This window comes from Macrosteles quadrilineatus, unplaced genomic scaffold (assembly GCF_028750875.1).
Source record: "Macrosteles quadrilineatus isolate MER2022 unplaced genomic scaffold, UCM_ALF_1.0 Scaffold_3__2_contigs__length_128488019, whole genome shotgun sequence".
Classification (NCBI taxonomy): Eukaryota; Metazoa; Arthropoda; class Insecta; order Hemiptera; family Cicadellidae; genus Macrosteles; species Macrosteles quadrilineatus.
The window spans coordinates 102103798-102122010 of record NW_026542596.1 but is presented as its reverse complement, the minus strand read 5'-3'; the positions used below and the strand labels follow the sequence as shown (position 1 = coordinate 102122010).

General features: G+C 31.9%; 1 protein-coding gene across 1 annotated transcript in view; it reads left to right on the top strand.

Annotated features, from left to right (window-relative positions):
* LOC128989421 (tensin-3-like) overlaps positions 1–18213 on the top strand; it is a 567672-nt gene that overhangs the window by 428683 nt on the left and 120776 nt on the right. Inside the window, exon 6 of the mRNA XM_054411311.1 lies at positions 3610–3756. Coding sequence (XP_054267286.1) covers positions 3610–3756 — 147 coding nt within the window. The remainder of the gene's footprint in view (positions 1–3609; positions 3757–18213) is intronic.

Sequence of the window (18213 nt, the reverse complement as noted above, 5' to 3'; positions counted from 1 at the left end):
ATGAATTAGATATTCTTACCATTCGGCAACTTGTTACTTCTGTATGATTCATTTTTTAAGTACTATTTCAAATATTTTGGTAATCTTGAAATTGATTTGTATAACCTATTTCAAATCTGAGTAACTAAATAGCATTACTCACTAAAAATGACAGATATAATAATGGTTTTCGATTCAATATAACCTGTAATAAAAAGAATTATGTAATTTAATATATTTCTCTAACTCTCAGAATGTTAGCATTTTCACTCAGCATCAGAAATCACATAAATAAAAGAGGTCCACGGGAAATTCCAATTAAGCATCAATGACAACTGTCACTCACGATGGCTTAGTTCATAGTACATTATTAAAATAGGGGGTTTCTTATTTTTCAGACAAGGTTTATGAAGTAAATAATAACCCCACCGCAGCAAACCCAAGTGCAACTAAGTGAATTTCCATTTGCTTAGTGGGATTTCCACAAAAATATTCCCCTAAAATAGTTTTATTTATTCTATTATATTTTATTTAGTTCATATTTATTTGCTTTGTTAACATAACTGTTATAAAATTAATTTTAATGAGTACTTAGGTTAGCTACTGAAGGTACTAAAGGTAAGGTAATGAGGTGTGTTTGTTAAACTGTTAACAGCTTAGTATGACGTAAACAAGTTTGCCAAATTAAATAAAACTATTTCCATAAACAAGCAAACTACAAAGATTTATTTAGTGAGATTCGAAATAGTCAGTTTTTTTTTTTTATTTCCACCGTAACTGTTAGACATACAACAATGCTCCCGTATATATTAAATTATTTGTTTTTTATGCTCTATAAAATGGTTTAGGAAGAATAATGAATTATGTTTTTAGGTTCAAACATGAGAAACCCCTATCTTAACCCCATAAAAACCCCCCACAAACTCCTTTTTCCATTGTCCGATCATGCTGGTTCGCGAACTCGTTCGAATAAAAGTAGGTTTACATGTTTGTACCAAATTTCATCGGTATATGTTTACTCGAGTTATTGCTCTAAAAGACACACACCCACATATACACAGACACACACATGATGAATTGGTGTTTTTGGCCTCTGGAGACCTCAAAACAAAAAAGTAAATCGGAGACCTACGGTAATAGTTTATTACCTATATGGGAAATTCACTAAATAATTTTATCTTTAAATATAATCTACTAAAACTCTAGACATCATCAATATGATATGCTTAAATGAAACGGGTCTTGTCATTAAGGTTTCAATGAGTGGATTTTTATTTTTTTCATTTAGCCTATCAATACAACGACTAATTGGAACATATTACTAATATTTGCCATGAAACAATCGCGGGTAAGGAAATACGTAGGATTCTTAATATTTTGGATATGACATTATAGACTAAGTAGGCCTTCTGTAGGTTTCATTGCCGATCCCCTCCCTCAAATAAAATCACAGACAGCCCAAACTGTCATCAGCACAGACGCTCTGAAGTCCAACTACAAGAGTCCTTCACTCGTCTAGACTGGAGTGATATCTCCCAGATGAATAACGTGTGGAACAGTTCGGTCTAACAGTTGTTGAACCATTAGTGAATATTGTTAATTGGTCAACCACTTGTTCATGACTCCCGACATGAAAAACGTAAGAAAAAAATCTATGGGTATATCATAGATTATTTGTTACACTTGTGTAAAGTTCTTTCAAAACCAAAGCACTTTCAACATGTTTTGTGTGTTAGCTTCAAAGCAACCGTTTTGTTAGTTAAATATGGAATATTCCAAATGATCACTACGTGAGACAATAAGTAACTATTGTAACTTATGCTTAAGTTTGACTAGCAAAATTACTAAAATGATCGATCTACAATAAAAATTTTATCTACAATCGGATTCTTAACATTCTAATTGTAAAGTGAATATGTGAATGTGTTAAATTGGTATGACGATACTAATTTAAAAAAAAACTCCTAAAATTTGAAACAATCCTTATTAGTTTAAGGAATTAAATGTTCAGTTTGAAACAGTAAAATATTGTCAAAACCTTATTGAGCTTCATTTTAAGACCAACGCATTAGGGTTTTTTTTTCGTAAATCGATTGGTTTTTGCAAGCTTCTGGCTCTGGGAAGTGGGAATTTTACAGAGGAATTTGTTCCCTCATACTTTGTAACACTCCCTCATACTAGTAAGTGCTGCAGGAAGACTTAACTTAAGTATACCCCTTTTTGGGGCGATAAATTCAATAGATCACAAAATGAATAGACCTTTTATTACTGTTTTTCATTTCAATTATAACCTACCTCATTCACAAGGCTCTATAAAGTAAGAATATGTATTTGAGTACAATTTTATAAAGTACATTTCTAGGACTTGTTTAAATAAATGGAGCATAGAGATATTTCCAAGCCCTTACTTACTTACTACTATTTGAATATAAAAAAATAACTCGTAGAAAGTGTTCCTATCCTTGATTTAATTATAGCAAATGCTTTGATGTTTTTGTCACTAATAAGTTAAAATTTTAAATATGGTTCATTAGCCTATATTAGTATAAATATTGTTTGAAACCGTCAAATGTATTTGAATTTTCATCAACTTATACATTAATTTATCCACGACGCAGAGTTTTATCCATGAGACCGTGTAGATGCCAGCAATAGGAGACCCTTTATTCAATAAAGATAAAACGAGGCAGCCCCAACTGCTAGCTCTGCTATAACGCCAACCAGAATCAATAAATTTGTACCCCTATTTGAGCAGAACCGATATCTATAACTCGTTATCTCGATGCCTTGCCAGAACTACCCACATCATAACCCAGTTTGATAGTGATTTTGTTTTCTACATTTTACAGATTTTGATTAAAACTCCCCTTAGATGAAAAACTTAATCTAATTTGATGTATCACTTACAAAAACTAAACTGAGTCAGCTATTGATTTGAAATACTGTTACTGTAATCAGAGTAAGCATAGATTTAAATTATTCCTCGATATCCTGATCATACTTGGTAATGTTTTGTATTTAACAGTGTTTACATGGTTCTCGCATGTATTTAATGATTTAAGAGTGTTTGCTATGTTTACAAGTGTGTTTACTTTATGTCCCATAGTGGCTATACAGTGTACACCGCTTGTGTCTAAGAGTGGGTGATAGAGTGTCTACGTACCTTATATGAGTAATTCAAAGTTTTTACATAAATTATCACTCCGGTTTTGCTAGTTCCAGCAACATTTTTCTTTTGTGTGTCAGAGTGTTCAGATGGTTCTTCGTGTGTCTCAGAGTGTTTTCATAGTTTCTCTTGTGTTTGTTTAAGAAAATTTAAATTTGTTATCTTGAGTTGTTTACATATGTTTCAGAGCTCTTGTGTTTCAGAGTGTTTACATTTGTTTCAGAGCTCTTGTGTTTCAAAGTGTTTCATAGTTTCTCTTGTGTTTGTTTACTTGTGTTTCAGAGTGTTTGAATGGCTTCTCTTGTGTTTCAGAGTGTTTAAATGGTTCCTCTTGTGTTTCAGAGTGTTTACATGGTTCCTCTTGTACTTCAGAGAGTGTTTAAATGGTTCCTCCTGTGTTTCAGAGTGTTTAAATGGTTCCTCTTATGTTTCAGAGTGTTTAAATGGTTCCTCTTGTGTTTCAGAGTGTTTATATGGCTCACGCGCTGAGACGCATCTCCTACGCCACCTGTGATCCCACTCACTGCCAGTTCAGCTTCCTCGCCAGAGAACCAAAAGGACATTGTAGTCTTCAGTACTGCCACGCCTTCGTTACCAAAACTGCTGAACAGGTAACATGCTTTTACATGGTACAATGCATGATTTTCATTCGGTGAGTCATTTTCTTCTGCAAGCATATTTATTTTAATCTCATTGTGAGTGCATTGTGTTTTTAATATTATATATTTCTAGCTGTTGGCCCGTCCTACGTACGGGAATCAATTAGTCGATTAAGACTGAATTTAATTGAGAACAGCTAATACACGCGTAAAGAACAATTCTGGCTGCTTTAATAGAGAAAGTCATCTTGTAAACAAATATCACGTGATCACCTATTTCTGTCATCCTATTATAGGCATATACGATATGCATTTTAAATCTGATAATTTAACTGTAAAACACCGATTGTGTTGATTTGAAAAGCCACCAGTTTAAAGTGCAATTTCTACATATCACCTTACATTACACATTATCACTTACTGGGTACCTTATTTTACCTCTGTGGCCACTGAAACCTAAAGAGCATTTTTGCCTCCCATTCTCAGTTTCACCTGCCTCTTCTAATGTCGATCCCAGTCTGGAGAAGTCTTTCAATGCCTGGTCCTCAAAGTGGTCGTCTATCTTGACGTTCTCCTTGGAATACATTTTTAAAAGTTGATTTATCGCCTCTCCTCCACGCATAGCCTGTCCATTCCAGCCTTTGACTTCTGGAAAGCCTGATATATCTGGGTGTTTAAACATGAATTAATTAACTTAACAAGTAAATTCTCATTTCTAAAGGTTTAAATTGACTGCAATATTTTACTGGGTTAAGATAGAAACTTCTAGTTTCCGTTGTTAGTTTTCTTTTATCACGACTATCAGAATGAGGGGTCACTCCACGGGGCTTAAAATTTCAATTTTTTTAGTTTTCTTGAAATCCCCTGTTTTGGGTTGGCGAACCAAGTAGCAATTAGGCTCAAAAAGTACTTCATAACATGTCATAGATGTGTGCAGAGTTTAGTTTTTCTAGTGTGAGCCGTTACAAAATTTACAGGTGGTCTCCAGACTTGGAAAGCTGTAAGTTAAATTTCACTTCTGTGAATTCCAATTGACTGCCATTTTTTACTGGGTTGAGATACAGACCCCTTTGTTTGCGTTATTGGTTTTCTTTTATCAGGACCTTCGAAATTGGGGGTTACTCGGTGTAAGTTTTGGACATTATAGTTGCATTACTTATTTAAAGTAGGCCTACTATTGAGTATTTATTTATGTATTTAAGTAATACTTTTTAATCTTTTATTAATGGAATGTTGTTTTTTTTCGTTAGGAATAAAACAAACATACTCTTTTTTACAAATGCACTTTTTACAATTTTTTGTGTATTTTCATCAGTTAACACCTATTTATCTATGAATTATGGTCATCAGTTAGCTCTACCTCAATTGTTAAAAGGTATGTTTTCTTATTTTCGATCCCCTTGACAACGCAGACGCTTTACGAGTTGTCTGTCTAAGACTTCAGCATCCGAGAGCAACAAACGTAGGTTCACACAAATCTCACTCACACCACAAATCTTGGTTTTACTATTCCAAGCAAATTACAAATACACCTATGATGGCTTTGTGCAGATCCCTATGTTCAATCATACCTACTTTTACTTTTGGAACCTCAACGATTTACTTAGAATATTGTTCAATATTCCCATTGAAAATATTATAACATAGAGGTATTCAAATATGATATAGGATTAGATAACATAACGTAAAAGGTAAAAGTAAGTGTGTAGAATATCTTTGGCAAGTATATCGAGAGAAGAGGCGAGACCGAGTGCTTTGATACATCGCGCATCAGTTGATACTGTGGCTTAAGCGAGGGAATAACTTACTTTACATGTAAATCCTTTCGGAGAAGGATCTTCTATGCAAATACCCGTTTTCTGTTACCGATCCTATTATTGACTATTTACACCGACGTAGGATACTCTGCATCGACATATTGTATACTATACAGGGTGTCCTGTAACTCTCTGGACACATGTATATAGCGTCATTGCTTAGGCCAAGACAGACACATGTCACCATAGGAACATGGGTCTGTGGTGCCTAGTTTTCCGTCTGTCTATATTTATGTGTTTTTTTACAAACAAATGCATAACTCAAAAACTGTTTGAGATACAGCATTTAGATTTTGTTTAATGTTTATCTTATTAAGATTTTTTCTTGTTTAAAATTATACGAACAAATCATTAACCGTTTCAAAATGACAGCCAATAAAACAACTTTATGTCGAATTTCACGAAACCCGCTAACTTTACAACAAAACTGAATGAGACAAAAAAGTTAGTAGTAGGTATTCATATAGTATTCAATGATACCTTATTTGGTAAGAATGGAAAATAATAACAGAGAAATAACTTCTTTTACAAATGCATGACCATTTTTCTCCTTTTAAACAATGCTACCACTCCTTTTACATTGTCTAAATATCTTTACAATAATCTGCTATACGTCAATCAGGTGTTTAAAACATAACAGCTGATTCAATCTTTTTTGTTGATTGTATAACTTGTTGTTCAGGCAAACGCTATATACATGTGTCCAGAGAGTTACGGGTCATTCTGTATTTACCAACATTATTATGAGGTGTTTGGAGACTATGTTTGATGCTAAAGAAAGACTGACCACAGTGATATTTTTCCTTAGCCTTAATATTGTTTGGTAAATTAGAGAGCATTAGTAATTGTTTACAGTTTTAGAACATGCTTTTGCTAAAATGATAAGTTAGTACTTATTGATATTTATTTCCATATTCATTGCTCCTTTAAGAAAATAACAGATGTATACAATATTGATTTAATTGCAATCCTGTAAATAATAAAAATCAAATACAGCTATCACTTAATAAAACTTGAACGAATATGCAACTGAAGTTTAAACTAAAAATTACTAAAACCTAAAAGCCTAAACATGTGGGGTTGTTTATTCACGAAAGTTAGTTTATTTTCAACGTGATGTTGTGTAATTGAAAGCAAATACGAAATAACGTCACTCACACGAGCAAGGTAATTAGGACCTCAGGGACAGACAGTTATAAAGTCCACATTGTCGACAGGTAAATATATCTGGCTTGTTAAAACATTTAGTTTACCTTCGTGTAACGTTAAAATCATCCATGTTGAAGTTTGCTATGCAATTGGAATATTTTTATGAAGACAGACGTTCGTGGTTGTAGACTTACTTGCAGACAAGTGATTGATAGTTTAAAACTATTCAGATTTCCAAGAGTCAGGGCATACTATACGCCTAGGGAACGCGGGAGTGAGCACCACATAGCAGACTACTGTTTGTAGCTGACGGGTCTTGCCAAGTACTTCATGCTGGCATAGACTAATTCTATGATGATGGTCTATGCAACTGTTGAACTCTGTTATTTACTAACTTACCAATTATCAGTTTTGAGATTGCCATTGAGGGTTTATAGTCAACGGTTTTACTAAAATTGATACTGAACGTTTCCTGAACACTGCCATATTCGCTTTGTGCATTCTTAAACCTTAAAGTTTATATTGATAACATGTTTTTAGAACTGTGTACTAAAAACTACTTTGAACTGTGTACTAAAAGCTAATTTAAGTATTTGGTTGTTTTATATCATATTGCACTTGTATCAGACTGTTTACAAAACCCATAAATCATAACAAGTTGAAGCTTTGAAAACGTTTGATTTTCTTCATCGAGTTTAAGAAGTAACATATAAAATTTTAATAAACTTGTTGTATATTTCTACACACTCAGTCATCAAAGTTAAACCAAAAATGATTCTCCTATAAAAAAAAAAACATTCATTATGAAATTCGTTGAACAGGTACGTAAAATCATGTATATGCATTCTATTTACAATAGCTAATTGAAAATATCAATAATTGATTCTATGATCATACCTTAAGCACACGATTGGTCCAAACATATTACTTGTGAACAATCATAATGGTCTCATATTTTTATCAGTGGAGAGACACACGTTGTATTGCACAGACATTAAATTCAGAAGGTCGTGAGTCTGTCGTCATAGTTACCAGAAGGGCTTTCGTTTACATGGAACAACAAACTAATTAATTGTTGAACAAATTCCGACTCTAATTTATTTGTGACGGTGAACATTCTACAATATAAATAGACAAAAAAGTCCAATACGAAATATAAATGAAATATGATTTCCTAGAACTATTCAATGGAACAAATGAAACTGGATAGGAGAAATGATAGTGCCTTTAATTGAACCTAATTTGCTTGCAATTCGGTGTTTAATATTACTTTGAACAAAGATATAATATTTAAAAGGCTGCATGTTTTTTTTTTATTTCCAAAAATAAATATTTACTTTACCAGTGTCTGCATGACTGAAATGGTTAATTAACCACATGCACATATTCTTGGTAATCTTTCGTTCAGTTGTTTACTTTTGGTGTTCCAAGGTTTTAGTTTTTAAATTATAATATGAAATTATACGTAGAAATTCTGGTTCACCCCTTTTGGTAATATATAATGAACTGTGTTTGCTAATTGAAATACATTTTAAGGCTAATAGTTTAGTTTAGTTATACGTATTTAGCAGATTACCAAACAACTCAACAATAATTATAAAGATGCATCCAAAAGATGGTTTGATCAATGGTTGAATTTATATGTGAACAAACGTTGTAAGATGCATTTCCATCACAGTTCAATATCCTTCCATCGTGTCCAAGTACCCTCAGGGGGGATTATGGTGGGATAATGGGGGATTTCAAGGGAGTTTGGGGGGCTTTGCGGGGTATACGCAGAGAAAGAATGTACTCTCCTACGTAACCTAGAGGAAAAGGTTATTTAATTTTAAAAACTCGAGGTGGATTGTAAATTGTTTTAGTTCAAATAAATTTGGATTAGAATTGAATTCAACACGTAATGAATCACAAAATGAATTGGGATTGAACAAATAATGTGTGAATGTGTATTATTAATGCTTGACGAAAAACATACACCCTGTACAGTATTTAGCAGGCCAGCTGATCATTTGTGAGGGAGAGATAGAACATATTACAAAATCCCCACATGGCCGCAACAATACAATAACACAAATTAAAGAATTTTAACATTCCCTTCTTAGAAACTGTGCTTTTTACCTTCTTCATATAGTTTTGTGTAGCTATTTCATTATTTTCTCCTCTTATGTTCCATTCAATTAACCCTTTCTTTGTATAACCAATTAACCCTTTATTTTGAACTTAAGTTGTGTGTTGTAAATCTAAACTCAAAAACTGTTATTTGAAGAATGTATTATTTCATTAGAAGAAACATATTTGTACATCCTCTACCAGACCTTCCAGAACATCATGTGAGGTAACTTAACAACTAATTGTAATCTAAATTAAAACCAAAAGTCCTTACCATCATTTTTGTAACCAAAATTATTAAATTATATCCCTTATGTACAGTCCACTTTTATTTGTAAAAGAAACCCCCTCTTAGGATTACACTACTCACCCTTTTACTAGTTTTACCTCAAATAAAAATGTATAAATAAAAATGCGGTTATTTATCTAGAGATTCTCTGATAAACCCGATTTCAGAAAATTATAGTAACCATTATCCCAAACATTGACAGTTATTTTTAAGTACTCATTGTTATTAAAGTTATTCAAGATATAATACGTTAATTAGTTGCCTTCTTGTACATCGCAGTGATGATAAACATTTTTTCTCAGCCTCTAAAGAACCACTAGGAATTTCTGCCACCTTGGCGTGAGTTTTAAGAAGAATCTTATCATTTTAAACAGAGAGTAAGCAAGGTTAGTTGGGCTTACAGACTACATATTTTGTATAAAATAGTGTGTACAATTTACTTTTTTGATTACGACATAATTTTATACGACCAAAATATATTTGCTTGTGTCAATATTTATTTTGGAAATGATTAAGAACAGTACTGATAACGATCAATTTTTGTTACGATGGGCAAAAAATTAAGTTCATAAGGTTTACTGTTGTTGAATCTGAGTGGAGCTACATCTCTTTCATCTGTTACCAATTAAAATAAATCATTTAAATATTGCTATGGGAAATTCGAACCTATCAATGAAACAACGTTATCTTTCAAACGTTTCACACCTCTATTCATAAACGTTCAAAAATACTCTGATAAACTGGTCACTTCGGTCCCACTGAATTGAATCACCCTAACTATGTCCGCACAGATGTGATAACGTTGGCACCACGGGGTTTAAAACGGAACGAAATTGTTTTAGCTGGCAATTAATTTGTCGAACGCCTGTATGTTGTTGCTATAGTGACAGACTGACCTGGCGAAATGACGAGAACCAACTCGCTGTAATGATTGTGTGAGTTTGTAGAGAGTTGAAATTTACATTTATGCGACTGTTTAGGTTTGGGTAAACTTATATCACGAGGAAAATTATGCCGTGTTTGTGGATATTACCAAATATAAAATGCAAATTTGCTTAAACCTGCAACTTATTGTTTAATAATTTAAGATAGATGAATATTCAATGTTAAAAAGTTATACCGTAGTTAAAGAAAGTTAACTAAATATTCTAGATGTATTCAATCAAAAGGGTTTGAAGGGAAAGCAGGTCAAACACCTCACATAATACATCCGATATTTTACCCCCGGCCCCATATGGGGATGAAACAATTAACCATACAACCATTAGGGTATTAACCATTAACCAGAAGTAACCATTATCTTCAATTTTATAAAGTCTACTATTTCCATAACTCTTCCTATTCTTCCCACAAGGGGTGCAACACCCTGTATCAAGAAAAGGAATATCAAGATGGAACTTAATTTTAACTTTGATTTTAATAATTTTTAGTTCTTAATAACCCGTACTACATATAATAGATTAGCTGGTTATTGATTAATCAGTTTTCACCATTGTTGTGGTTTTGTTTTGAAGTTAAAAGCCACTAAATAAAAGTATTTGCCTTTACCATGTTCTAATTTAAATACTTGAATATTACTTTACGATAACAAAAAAGACTGATACGTTTCTACGTAAATTAAAAGAGACACTGAAATCACAAACGGAAATATGTGTTTCAAAGCTGCACCTATGTTTGCCAAGTACTATTTGCAACGATGCAAAAGTTGCTGGCCGCAATATTCAGTCTTACAAGAGCTTTACACACAACTAACTGTGAACGTATCATTCCACGGTTGTGGTTACTTTGTAACTAGGCCAAGAGAAGTGTTGCATTATCAAAGCGCAAAACTTACTTTGTTAAACATATGTAATACATATTTTGAGTGCTATTTATGATGCTAAGCAGGTATTTTTTGCAATAATACGGGTAATAAATATTGTCCAAACATAAAAATAAAATTTGGTAACCGTTCGTAAAATTAAATTATGTTAGTAACACAACTACGAACTACATGACCCTGTTTGATTTAAGTACACAATATTCATGGAGTAAAATAATGATACACTTGACATTTCTGAAAGATCAATGCGTATACTATCCATCATATAATTCTTACTAACCTTCAAAAAATCTCCCTTTCACAGCAACGGCATTGACTCGAAAACCTTGATACCTTAATAATCATTCCATATTATGAAAAAGATTATGTGGATTGCAAAACCAACGCATTGTTGTATGAACAGTAAAATTTACATATATGCACCATTAAAACCCTTTTTTGCAATACCTCCTTCACCAAACAATATTTCTTGCATAGTATTTGTATAAACAATAATTCCTTTGACTAGTAGTTATGAAATAATAATCTGTTACATTATGTTAACTATTAAAGGTTAAGGGGGAAAAGACGTGGTCTAGTATAAGAACTATGATAAGAGGACGTTGTTCCGGTCTCTGAGGTCCCCGTTTCAAATCCCGCCAACCACCGACTGATGTTAGTTACTATATATATGGTTTGCCAAGACCCTCTGTCCTGAAGTAATGTGTACAACTATTCCAAGCAAGAGCTTAGCCTCCTAGGGTTAGAAGGTAAAAAAGGGTGACTTTAATTTTTAGCATAACCTTATTGACAAAATCTTCATCCAAACTACATTAGCTTTTTAGTTTCTCAAAATACTTACCAATTTCCGTAAAGCATGAGTTGAGGGTTTTTTTCTGCTCAATAATGACAATCTCTTCATAATCCCTCCTTGGCATGGCAGAACACGAAGTGCGCACACTGTCACGTCCCGTGAATACAAAACTGTCGTTTTACTGAGTAAATAAAAAAAATAATATTCTTTTTCTTGGTAGATTTTCTTCAGGTCTTTGCAGTACTTGTAGAATACATTAGTTGTAATTGTTTAGTTTTACAGAAATAACAAACACGTTCGCTTGGCAAAATTGTGTAAAATCCTAATGTATTACCACTCAGAACATGGATCGAGAATAGATTTTGATATTATGTCATTTTTTAATGTTGTGTATATAAAATTTATTTACAAGTAATCAGATTGTTTCCACAGATTTATCTCGGAAATTGAACAGTTTTATCAATCAGTATCCTTATATGGTGTATGCATGTCAAAAACAACCTTTTAACTAATTTTGCAATACTTCTACATTATTATCTATTGTTATTCATCTTATAAAATACATCAATGTCTTTTTTTACTAAGAATCCATTAAGGGAATGTTATAATTCAATGTTTCACTAAGGTAAAAAAGTCTGTTTATTAAACGTTCAAACATATAGAGTAATCACTGAACTATTAACAGTTATGAAAATATTGAGGATATCGTCTATACAATCAATTTAAATTTTAACATTGATTGATCTTTCGGAGATGTTTTATTTGTATATAAATATACCAAGTATGTATTAATAACACAGTTGACTGCCTTCATATGGAATCAAATGGTGCGCCCCAATACGTAAATAATAGATACTAAGGTAAATTAAATTTCAAAATTATGCATAAAAGGTCATTGTCCTTATTTATTTATTATTTTTTTGCTTAAAATTTCAAAATCTTTTAGAAACCTTTTTGGATTTGTACAAATTTGTACAACATTTAACATATTTATTTATAACAACCTCTAACTAGGATAAAAACCCATCAACTCAATAACTAATAAGAAATTTTAGAAATTAAGATGAATCTTTTTAGACGCTTAGAAATAATTGAAGCCAAAATTATACCAAAACCACATACTGTATTAAAATAATTACTTCATCTTGTAAATAGTTACAATTTTTCGTCCGTATTGGACTGACGATATTACATTTCGTTTAATGAACAATTTTTAATGTTGAAAAGACACTACATTATCACGATTTCAAAAACAACTATAAACATTGTTTCCTCTCGTTATATTTACTTATAAAGATCAATTGATACGTAACATGGACAAACAAACAATCAAGATAACGATGTCAAGTCTCGTTTACAATCGTAAGCTCGTTAACGATAAAGCGTTTAACAATCTTGTTATCAGATCACAATAACAGTTGTTTTTACTGTCGAAAAATTATTCCCGATGTATTTAAAACTACAATAAATATAAACTTTTACCTCTGGAAGTCAAACATTGATCCAATATCCAATATTTAATATTGCAAATTATATAACCGGTACTATTGTTTAAAAAAGGTATAATATGTATTTACTAGATACCTAATTACTTTATTAATAAATATGTGACGTATACCATAATGTATTTTTTGCATAGGGATGGATCTGAAAAATACATTTGATTACTTAATTTAATTATGCGTGTCATATGTCTTTCATATTGTACCCCTCATATTCCTCTCAGCCTATTCAAATAAGAACTGCAGTGCATAAGATCCATTACCTGATGAACCTATGAAACCATTTTCACATACGAAGAAATAACTTGCATCCGTGTTTGTGGTTTGGTAATTAATTATGATAGATTGATTTAGTAAAAATCCTTAAAATATTCATTGCTAGATTCAAAACGTCCTAATTATGTACCTTAAGTAGTATTGTACCTTAACTAGGTACAAGAAACAAAAATGTGTTGTACAGTGTCATCAGTCTCTAGTTTGTTAGTTAAAGTAAACACATCTTGAATAGCCCAGAAATAGTGTGAGATTTTAAGTATGCTTACCATCTATTCCTCAGTTAAATCAGTTATGTTAGCAGTTTTTTTTTTGTGTTGTTTACTCTAGCTTGTTAAAGGTTTTTTTCTTAAACCAATAGATTTTCTGACGATGTTGTAAATTTAAAACAAAAGGTAAATCCAAAGGCTACACACGATAAAAAATCTGTTTATAATACATATTTACTACAATTTCAAAAGCAAACAAAAGATTGTAAACTAAGTATTTACATTACTGGAGTGCCAATATTTTAGCCAAACAGAAGACAGGAAATAGGCAATATGCCTCAAGTTTCCGCCTTCATTAGGCGGTGATTGGCTGCACAACCCTGTTGCCAAACAAAGAAGATTTGATTTTTACCGAAAATTGCCAATTATTTGGGAACATTGATTGATTTGAGGTTCATAAAGGAAACATTTGAAATTTCTATATTGTGACGAGCAGTGTCGAAATACCAGTTGGATTTACCTTTATAGAATATTAATTTTTGCCTTATTTTAATAGACAAGGTAATAAATATAGTTTATTTTTACTCTTTAACACTTATTAAGGTACTTGAAATCTTCTTTATAGCATAAATAGAAGTAAGAAGGTGGTTATTAGGATTACTGAGTGCCTCATAGTTAGACCTCTTAAATAAAATATACAGGGTGATTGATATAAGTGTGTCAGGTGTTTTATTCGAAAGATAAGAGAAATCAAAAGATAAAAACCCTTAAATATGGAGTTTTCTTATTTTAAAAGTTTCTGCCATTTTTGAAATAATATAATCTATATTTTTTATGGATTTAAGTGGTCTTTTTGGAATGTAGATGCAATTTTAAGACTTACTCACTCTTAGCATTTTCTCTCTAAACTTACACGTTTAGGTACATGATGCAGAATGTACACCACAAGTCATGTTTTCATAGTTTTAACACGCTGTAACTCCTAAATGAGTAGATTTAGAGAAATACAATGCCAGGAATAAAAACGTTTTTAAATGGCATTTCCTTTTTAAAAAAATCATAAAATATAGTGTCATCCATAAGAAAAATCATAGTTGGCGGCCATATTGGAAAAATGGTGGCTCACATTATTTTTTCAACTTGACCATTTTTAAAATAAAAAATCCTAGGCAGTTACAGCTTTAACATGTTTTTATATCTTTTATAATTTTAGAATGAAACAGCTGGCACACTTATATCAACCACCCTGTATATCAAACAATTCAAAACTATACAGTTTTTCTTAAATAACCAAAGTCTTATACATCAACAAGCCTAGACTAATTTATAAATTGTATTATTTCAATTTCAATAACCTACAACGTTTCATTACGTTATAACCCCCACGAATAATACCTTTAACATTTCCTGTGCTAATTAAAAATCTGTCTGAAGCGTATCAAAAGACTACTGACAGTTTTAATAAACTTCTATTTTAATTTACAGAGCTTATTCTGTATAACGGAAACTTTTGACAGACTCTAAGTTGGATGTGACAGTTTTGAACATTCTGTCACGGATCACAAACCTGTTACATTTATATTTTGACAGCTGCAATGCCAAAGTATGAAAGTTAACCGGAAATGTCCCTTTACGCTGTGCAGCTTTAGAGGAAATACTAACAATCGTGCTTTGAAAAAATGTATGTTCGTACAAAGTGCCTTGTCAAGTTTAAAATTTGTTGGATAACTTATAGTTTTGTTAATATTCTGTGTTGTACTTTATTGATCTGTTTTCACAGAAAGGGGGTATATATTATTCAAACAAATAAACTGTATTTGGATGAGTTAGCGCACCAGTCAAGTCATACCATTAAATCATCGTTCTATTACTCTACACTTTCAAAGTTAAATTATTTTTTGAAATTTACAAAATAACATTTTTTTGTCAAATTAAAATTAAAATGTTACTAAAATCTTATTATGCTACATGCCGTTATGATGTTAAGGTTAATAAATTATTGAATGTATCAAATGTTAAATGAATTTCTTTGTCAACATGAGAAACATCTGAGTTATACACAAATTAGGTGTAGAGCATTGCAACATATTGTTTTTAAAAATTATTTCTTTGAAGGCTTCCAAAACAATTTTCTAAATCTATATTTCTACTCCAAAGCATTGATCGTTAACTGTATTATGCGTAGTTGCGAAAGTAAATAATTTGTGTTTTTTTTTAGAATATAATTTTTTTTAAAGTTTAATTGAAAAAACTGAAAATTCACTTATAATGCATGGTTCCTGTGACCTCCATCACATATATGGTAAAATATTTGTGAACTAAACCATACCGCTCAACCTTTAAGTATATATCTTAAAGCTTGTAGATGGTTTACAAGTTTTACGATTTAATGTTTTGGTCATTCGTTTCCTGCAATAAATGCTATACGATATTATTAAGATTTCTGCACTAACTCTTAGCCTGACGCCTTCTTTCTTATGAACTACGCGTCTGAACAAATAAGATACATAAATAACTTGTCCCATCGAGGGATTGACTGGTTTTAAAACCCCCTTTTTTAATCACATGTAAAACTTTTTTGACTGATGAGGTAAAGTAAGTTAAAAATAAATAAAACACGTAAATATCACCTTCTGTAAACTTTGATTTTAGCATAAACTCTACAGTAATATATATTGATATCTTCTTGTGAAATAGTTGAAACAGTTTCCTTAATGTACAAAGATGAAATAAAATCATTTCCCACTAAATCAACCCCAAGGAATAACATAAAATATTTTTGACTTTTTTCCGATACAGGGTGTTCCAAAAACTGAGGGTCACTAGTTCGAATCTCGGAGTTGTCAAATGTAAACATATGTCATGTTATACACCATTTTAAAGGTATTTAATGGACAAACATTTTGGTTAAAACAAAAATTAGTTATATTTTTTCGTTTCAAAATGGCGACAGATTATTTGAAAAAAAAAATCAATATGATTTTAAAACTCTGTGTTTTATACACCAAAGCACTTCGCCCTTTTCCGGTTGAATTTTCTTACTCGTTATGAAAGTAACTTAACTGTGATATGCTACAAATAAAAGTTTTTTTTTATAATAAAAATTAAAAAAAATTGATTTTTAAAATTTGCAAATGCCCATTGTTCAAAATTTTCAAATAGCAACACATGTAAAGTGAAACATCATTTTATAGGTTTTTTTTTATTCTCTACAGCTTTGTAACTTACACTTACTTCGTATCTCTTTTATTTTTTGTGTAAATAGCAAAAACCCATAATTTTCCTATATCAAATGCACGTTATATGGGTTTAACACTAAATAAAAAATTTTAAAAATTATTTCATCCTTGTATGTTAAGCCGTTTTTCAATGTATATTGGAATGAATAGCCTAACAAAACTAAAAATCCAGCTAGAATGACTAAAATTCCTAAGATTTCGTGGGCTTTCCGATTTATTTTTTACTTTACATGACTCTAATATTAACCGAGCGTATACAGATGTTTGATCTGTATATCCTGACATAACATTGGCGGTAGTCGGATGTGTGTACTGCACTTGTAGTGGCTATTTCAAGTGTTGACATACAAACACACACACACACACACACCACTACCACCACCATGGCCTTACCATATTCACAGTATGGACTTGAACTGAAGTTGTGTAGGATTACTTTGCTAAAATTATGATTACCTAACGTAACCCATTCTCTAGTAAGATCCCTATTAGAAATATTTTGATTATCAATGGATTCCAAATGTTCAAATAAAATATTACTACGAAATGTAAGTGAAATGTTACTTTTACGTAATTAACTAAATTTTATCTTCAAACCGATTTTCTAAATGATCATAGGCCTACATCTGTGTAATTTTGGTATAAAAACTGGGATGGTTGGCGTCGTCCTGTAATCCAGCTACTAGGAGGTCACGAATTGTGGATATTTATAGGCATGCACTGTGGATGCGATACTCCCTGGTGTGGATTAACGTCCGCACGTGTGAGTACTACGACAATCCGCAGTACTATCCTGATAATTATACCAATTCGTATTTACTAAGTCAAAAATGTGGTTCGGATTTCACTATAAACTGTAGGTCCCTTAGTTTCCATTAGCTGTATGGGCTATTAATTAACAGCTGTGTCTAAGGAATGTCGGCCTTAGTCACTAACAAGACTACAAGATCGCGCCACTCATCCTACACTCATCTCCATTCATACTTGGCTTAAAATACCTACTTTGTATGGTCGCCATTTAATAAGAAAGTGTTAGAGTACATTTTCTAGTAACAGCACAACAGTTCCAAGTCATTTAAAGTGCACGAATCACAAGACAACAAAACAAGAGATACTCGTACTAACGAAAACCCTGCAATCAATCTATCGTTAACGATCATTTATGACGAGAGGTTGTTGAGCGCAGATGAAGATTACTGAAGACACTTTAGCGAAGATCTACTTCACGAGACACTTCACAGGATTGTGCGAATGTTGAGGATGTTAG